This window comes from Mytilus trossulus, chromosome 14 (genome assembly GCF_036588685.1).
Source record: "Mytilus trossulus isolate FHL-02 chromosome 14, PNRI_Mtr1.1.1.hap1, whole genome shotgun sequence".
Classification (NCBI taxonomy): domain Eukaryota; kingdom Metazoa; phylum Mollusca; class Bivalvia; order Mytilida; family Mytilidae; genus Mytilus; species Mytilus trossulus.
This window is the reverse complement of record NC_086386.1, coordinates 81,074,197-81,082,008: the sequence shown is the minus strand read 5'-3', so window position 1 is coordinate 81,082,008 and position 7,812 is coordinate 81,074,197. Positions and strand designations below refer to the sequence as shown.

General features: G+C 32.7%; 1 protein-coding gene across 1 annotated transcript; it reads left to right on the top strand.

The window, feature by feature from the left end:
• Positions 1-2,400: 2,400 nt before the first annotated feature.
• On the top strand, positions 2,401-7,554 carry LOC134698127 (uncharacterized). Its single transcript, XM_063560416.1, has 7 exons — positions 2,401-2,778; positions 3,320-3,470; positions 4,039-4,161; positions 4,640-5,127; positions 5,565-5,816; positions 6,192-6,288; positions 6,749-7,554. Exons 1-7 carry the CDS (start codon positions 2,401-2,403, stop codon positions 7,552-7,554), a joined length of 2,295 nt encoding a protein of 764 aa, XP_063416486.1.
• Positions 7,555-7,812: the final 258 nt, after the last annotated feature.

The following is a 7,812-nucleotide window of genomic DNA, read 5'->3' as shown; positions in this document are numbered from 1 at the left end:
ACTTGTGAATTTCAGGAAAAGTATCAGAAGTAATGGGTATTGGGGACAGGAAAATGTTTTTTTAACCCTCCTTCTTTATTTCCAAAATTCCTAATTTTTTTTTCTATTAATTTCATTATGAACATACATGAAATATATTATGAACATTCAAGTCAGGGGCCTGTAATTCAGTGGTTGTCGTTTGTTTATGTGTTTTATATTTGTTTTTCGTTTATTTTTTGTAAATAAATAAGGCTGCTAGTATTTTCATTTGAATTGTTTTACATTGTCATTTCGGTGTCTTTTATATCAGACTATGCAGTATCGGCTTTGCACATTGTTGAAGGCCGTAAGGTGATTTTTAAATGTGAATTTCGGTCTCTTGCGGAGTGCTGTCTCATTGGCATTCATACCTCATCTTCTTTTTTTGTAAAAATTTAATGACTGGAGAATTTCAGAAAAGGTATCAAAAGTCATAGGTAATTTGGGACAGGATAATTGTTTTTCTAGCCCGGCTCCTCCTTTTTCCATAAAAGAAATCCTTTTTTTTTTAGTTCTCTATTAATTTTAATGACACATGGATAATGTTAGCGCTTATCTGTATATTATGAATATTCATAATGGGGGGGATCGCACCGGGAGGGGTCCTGATCCCGATCTTGAGAACATGAAATCCCGAGGTTCCGAATTTAATATAAAGTAAATATCTCGACATCCTGAAATTCGAAAAAAGAAATCTCGGATCTGAAAATGGTCAATCCTGATATTTCGATCTTAAAAACACCCATTCCCGACGTCCGGAAAAGGTCCTGCTTCATTTATTACTATAAATAAAGTGTATTTTCTTTTAAATTCAATTTTCAGTTTAATAATCGATCCACGGCGGTCATTGATATATTATACAGACACTCTCTATTTAATAAACTCTGTGACCGCCGTGGATAGTAAACTTGAAAATGGTATCAGACAGAAAATACACTTTATTCCTAGTATATGTATTTGTTTCAAAGTATATATAAACGCAAGCCGGAGGTCTAATCTGAATTAAAATTTCGTCCAATGACGGATATCAGACAGAAAATACACTTTATTGGTAGTATATATGTATATTTAACCCGAATAATCCAGTCGTTATATTACGCTCCCTATCGACCACTACGTTAACGCCTGAATGCATCCACGATAAAAACGCGTCAGACCGGAAAATTGTGACACGTTGCATTATGGGTATTTTCTAAACATACACAATTGCGCCAAAAGAAGGAGGAGCATAGTAATCCCACAACAAAAGATGTGCAATGGAGTGGGAAAGTTGTGTTTGTTTACATTGTTCACACGTGTTTGACAAGAATTTGAAAAGTGAAAGAAGAAGAAAGGTTTCTTACATCAGTGATTTGGATTTTATAGACATTATAGCCAAAACTTACAGCCTTGATTTTGATCTGTTGAAAAAATTTCTCGACGCGAATGAAGATTTATTTATATGTGCAAAATGTTATAATTCTGTTAAATCAGTTTCAACAAACAGTAAAAAATATGATCAGTCAAAAACATCTTTAACAGATTCTGCCTCCAATGACTTTAAGAACTTGTCTATACAGATAGAATACCGTTCTATTCCCAGTAACAATGACAGAAGTGCACTAAAAAGAAACAGGAGTAGCCTTACTCCCACCAAGTCTGGATGTACGCCTAGAGCTAAGAAACAAGATAAAAATGTCTCAACAACGAAAACACCAAAGAATAATAGACGACGTCTCTGCTTCTCTGACAAGAAATCAACACAGTCTCCAGGCCCTAAAGTAAAGGTAAGCATCTGCAACTGAAATTATGATTCAGCCATATATGCATGAAAAAAGGATTTTCTTTTTCTTCTTGAGTGTTTGATTAACACAGGATATACATAAAACTGACAAACAAGATTATGTATGATTGCCAATAATACAGCTCTTAATCCAAGACCCAATGATATGTCATAAATGTAGTAGAACTTTAAAATATGTTACCAGGTTACAGTATGGGTTTATGACTCAGATCCTTGGTACATTATTGGAACTACATGTACATAGGTAAAATGTAATTTCAATGTTTTAAATGTAAAAATGTATAAAGTCTAAGACTGTACATTTTTAACTACATTAAAAGTATTTTGTCCAAACAACATTTTTTTTCTAAAGCAAACAGACAGAAAACGATTACATGTATACAAAATATATATATATGTACATGTATATAAGTACTCGTATATAAGTACTCATTTATATTTAATGCGTGCGCATCAACCTGCATAATGTTGTCATGGTTGTTCAATGCATGTGTACACAATACATTTATTTGTGCAATAAAAGTAACTTTTGAGATTTATCTTTCAGGTGAACATAGGGTATCGTGGAAGTTCAAGGAACACAGTTTTGAAAGGACATGAGAAGTTTGTCGTGCCTTAGTCATGAAGCAGTACAAAATAGCTGTAAATCACATGTTCGCATTAGATGTAAAGAAATTGGCATTGTCATCAAAAAGAAAATCAATAAAGAAATAACAGAAATAGTAAAAAACAAAGACTCCTTATTAAGGTCATCAAATCTTTCTTCCTTCTCCTGGAAATCCGCCTACAGACAATTAGAGAATAAATGTCCTTTGACAATGGACTTCCTTCAGACAATATGTGGGGAGAAGAAAAAAAATGAACCGAGACTTGTCACCAGCATGGCCGTCCTTCTGTTTACCAGAAATCAGCAAATGAACACTATTCAATCTATAAACAGTGTGTTAATGTTCCGAGGACATGTTAGAACAAAGGTAAGCATTTTAAGAATTAATTATATAAATATAAATCATGTACAGTACTTCATTTAAATACCAATTCAGTCTTTCCTAGAGGGCCTTTCAGCATTTCTTTATTATTTTCAGTTCATTGAGATATACATTGTATATGTACTAGGTAATTTGAAATCAAAATAATTCTTCATATATATATATATGTAATAAGAAAAAATATGTTCGGCACACATTGATCTTCTTCACATGCAACTAGTTGATGTGGTACTTATATTTGTTGGGAGCATTTGTATAAGAGTTTGCACTTTATAAAATATTTCTGTTCTTAGGTTGTGTTTTGAATTGACTCTTTGACACAATCCCTTTGTCCATTCGCAACAACATGGTGTTTCAAAAAAATATTTATGTTGCAACATTTTTTTGTTCACCTTCAGTTCTCAAATATTATTTGCTTTCCACCGTGATTGAGTTTTAATTATCACAACATCTGCAGTTGTACTGTACATTATTAAATATACATTACATGACCAGCAAATCTCAATGGTTTATTTTATTTCTTCAGGTTTATACTACCTTCAACCGAGCAGGACTTAGTAGTTCCTACAAGTCCACACTGAATACAATTGATAAGCTATGTGAGAAATTTGATGAGCCTGTGAAGAGATGGACAGAGCAACTCAGCAGTGAAACAATAGATCAGAACACTTCATTAGGTATACTTAATTATTAATTATAATTATATATAAGGCATGTTCATTTTTACCTACATGTACATGATGTCCATGTACATGCAATATAAAAAGATATGGTATGATTGACAATGAGAAAACTCTCCACAAGAGGCCAAAATGACACAGAAATTAACAACTACAAATGTAAAGGTCACCCTATGGCCGTCAACAATGAGCAAAACCCATACCGCATAGTCAGCTATAAAATGCCCCTAAATGAGCCAAAAACAAATTTGTAACACATTAACAAAGGACAACCACTGAATTACAGGCCTGTAACTATTTAATGAAAGTGTAGAAGGGAGACAAATTCTCTTAATAAAGATGCTTAAATGCTTTTATATCCATGATATCTATTTATTATATGATACATAACTTAAGTGAAAATATATATACACGAAAACTATTATATATAGTACATGAACGTTAGTAAGAAGATGTGATATGGATGCCAAACAAAGGTTACATGAAGTGTATATACTAGTATACATGTATAAATCGTTTTATTATATTAAAATCTTGATATAATTTGTATTATTTTGTTTTTAAGGTGATCATACATATTCAGCAACCAGTGATGAAAGTAATGTAGAGAACATTGCCACAGATGATAACATTCTACACATCCAAAGTCCACCAGTAATGTACATAGCAGAACCTATAACTGATGCATGTACCACTTCAGATTTTACCTCATTAGATACATGTCAAGAGACAGTTCCAACTACAGACTCCTATGGAAAAGCAGTATGAATTTGTGGATAATGGTAAGCACATGTAATGTGTCTTTTCTGTGTGGCTTCCTTATTTTTTTAGAGTAGCTCACACTACCGGTAATCTAGAACCACTGAAGTGTTTAAGAAGAACAAGGAAATAGCTGTCAAAAATAACTTCAAAGCTGTCACTGTCAGTATTGTAATTTTGTTAATATGAGGGTCTAAGTGTGGTGTATATTTATATTGGTTCTTTTCCTTTATCTAAAACTGAATTGGGGAAATGCTTAGACTTATAAGAGAAAACAGCTTATTTTTGATTCATGGCGTCTCGATGAGACACTAATATTTTGTATACATGTGTATCTTGCCAAGTTGTAATTTACCTATCTAATTATCATATATGTTCTGTGTATCAAATTTGAATTTATTTTACAGGTACATCTGTTCCACCTGGAACTCCTTTATGTAGCATAGAAAACAACACATCTTATTACACACCAATGCAACCATCAGTATCATGTGAAGAAGATTCTCCATATACAACTAAGTCGTCAGAAGCAATTCAGGAAACAGGTTCTTTCCAAATCATTATGGACAACTTGAATATGAACCAAAAGACTAGACACAAGACTGAAGATACCAGCAACAAGGTGCACAACTTGGTCCATTCAATGGTAGTTAATGATAGAGCAACACCAACCGACCCGCTAGACGAGATACACCCTCAAGCTGACATTCTATCACTATCTAATGAATTGTTCATTCCAAGTGACAATGACATACACAATCTGAATGAAGATTTTAAAATTTTGATCCAAAGAGCTATAGTAGACAACATCCCAGGACTATCTGAGTACCGACAAGTTGTGCAGTACCATATACTACATGAGTTTTCACAACAGGCTGAAAAGGAGAGCACAGTTGTGAGTCTTTAATAAATGTAACATTTTGCATGTAACATCGTATAACAATCTCGCCCTTTCTTTTTTGGATGATCAATGCATATGAATGGAGACGTGTCTTTATCCTGTGTTAAGACCCCCCCTTTTTTTTAAATGGCTGGATCTGCCCCTGCACCCTGCCATCAATGTAATTAATAATTTGATATATATGGTGTAAATAATAATCATGTTCAGACAATAAGAAAATGCATTAAATAAAAGGGAGAAATATTGCTGAAGAAAAAAGATATTATATTAACATTGAAAATTGTTCAACTTAAAAATGAGAGAGAAAAAATACTGCCAATGTGTTCTGCATAAATTTTAATTTTAATCAAAACAAGTTCTTGGTGTTTTCTGTAAAAAAATTTAACATATTATTCTTTTTTATAATTATATTATGTTGCTTTTATTTCCAGATACCATTAGGAATTCTTGAGAAGGATGAAAACATCACAGAACAAATGATTGATGTAATTACACATTTACAACAGTATGTGCCAAAGAGGGACAAGAAATTAAAGCCATTATTGTTGGGTGGCGATGCCTTGAGTGTTGAGAGGGGTGAAGCTGCACAGAAAGCCAGAATTGATGCAGTGACATGTGAAGACAGATTAGATGGCTTTATATGGAAAAGTGAAGATTGGCATGGCCATGTTATATCACTACAGGTATATATATATATCTATTTTTCCTAGTTCCTCTATACAGTTGTAAGTGCTACTAAATTAAGGAAATTACTATGAAATTTTAAACTCTCATTTATCATCATATTACTATTATAGTGGAATTTCGCTAAATCCCAAGTCTAGTTGTTGTATCTGATATTCTCATCGATGAACAAAATCAGAAAATAGTATCATGTATACAACTTGAAAATGAACCTCTTATATATTTATCATACGAAAAGCCTTTGCATCATTATTATTTATACATTTACATGAGTCGTATGAATTTATTTGTTCTATTTCAAACAATGCTTAAACAATTATGTATACATGTAACAAATAAATTTATTTGTTCTAAATATTTTTTATTATTTTCAGGATACCTTCAACCTCCATTTCAAGGGTTCTTCATCTGGTGAAATGGGAACATTGTTCCAATTGAAAAATAAATTTGACAGAAGATGGGAAATCAGAGGTACATATACATAAATTTCTTTCCATTTACAAATGTTAGTTTTGTGAAACATTAACAAACATGATAAGAAAAGAGCAAATTATCTAACATTGCAAAAATTACAGTGGGAATGTATTGAAACGGTGAAGATTGTTTCATGATTATCATAATTATTTACATGACAGTTTACAACTGGTTTTGATATATTTTATCTTCATAAAGATTCTTTTCTGTTGAATGTTATATGCATGTATTTGGTATGAAGGCTGGCTAATGAGACAACTATTCGCCCAAATGAAGTTGATGTATATTGTATAACTTTCAAATAAAATGTAATTTTTATATTTCAACCTTAATTTTTTTCTTTTCTCTTCTTTATAGGTGAAAGATGCAGTAAATGATTGAAGAGAATTTTTAAGATTTGTAACAAGAGGATATATAATTCTTGGAGCCATGCACTTGTTAGGTTTTGATTCTTTAGATAAATTTAAAGACCTCAATCATACTTCCGACACTCAAAAGGAGGAATTCCTGGAAAAACTTTCACAAGACATAGTAGACAAGTACATTGCTACAGAAAAAATTGATTTAGAAGCATTTAAACAAACCAATACACAAGAAGAAGGAAGACATATGTGTGGATATCCGGGGTGCAAGAAAAGTTTTGCTGTAGATGGGAAATGTAGATCCAAACACAGGTTTCGGTGTCCGTATAAAGAGTTTGAAGGTGTTATACAGCCAAATAATGAGAATGACCAACAATTCCAAAGCACCATTGAGGTCGAAAAAGATAAGAAGGAAGACTTTAAACGCAACTACAGCTGCAGTTTGTTGAGGGATGGGCTTTTTGACTGGTGTAGAGAAGATGCTGCAAGAGAAAATGATGGTGAACGTTTAGTTAGAATGTGGCGATTTGACATTCTAAAATTCGCTTTAAACAATCATGTAAAATACAGACTATTAGCTTTTAAATTACATGCACATCTGTTAGCAATATTGCCTCCGAAACAAGCCTTTCAATTGAAAAACAATCGAACTGTTAACATACATGGTGGAAAGGGTGCTAATGTTCCAGGAGAACTTGCTCTCGAGTTTATGAACATGAGGGCAAAAGATGCGTTAAACTCTCTCAGAGGCAACATGACAAGTGCTTCAATTGAAAGGTGCGGGAGAAGTCTCCAAGGCTGCAATGACATCATAGATTCCTATACAACAGGATTAAACCAATTTTTGGAAAGCCTTCAAACACCAAGCCATCAATTCAGAAAGATATTGACATTCTTGTAAAACATTTACAACCAGAAGAACTTTTTCAAGACATTCCAGGAAGAAGTCACAGGACATTTGACAGTATAAGCTCAAATTGCTTAACCAAGTTGGATGGACAAAAATTGAACTCTTTGCTCACCAGCAAAAAAGAAGAATTTTCAAAGACACAAAGACTACGGTCTTATTTAGTTTAATTACAAATTTAGTGCTTTGATTTATAAATAGTATGATGGTGCTACATATTTTACCGAACATGTACATTTTTTATTTCTTGTT

Bases quoted from the DNA above. Each gene is read 5' to 3' on its own strand.
- LOC134698127 (XM_063560416.1), top strand. From the start codon at position 2,401: ATGAGAAGTTTGTCGTGCCTTAGTCATGAAGCAGTACAAAATAGCTGT. The intron at 2,779-3,319 runs GTAAGCATTTTA...TTATTTCTTCAG, and splicing joins GAGGACATGTTAGAACAAAG to GTTTATACTACCTTCAACCG. The intron at 5,817-6,191 runs GTATATATATAT...TATTATTTTCAG, and splicing joins GCCATGTTATATCACTACAG to GATACCTTCAACCTCCATTT.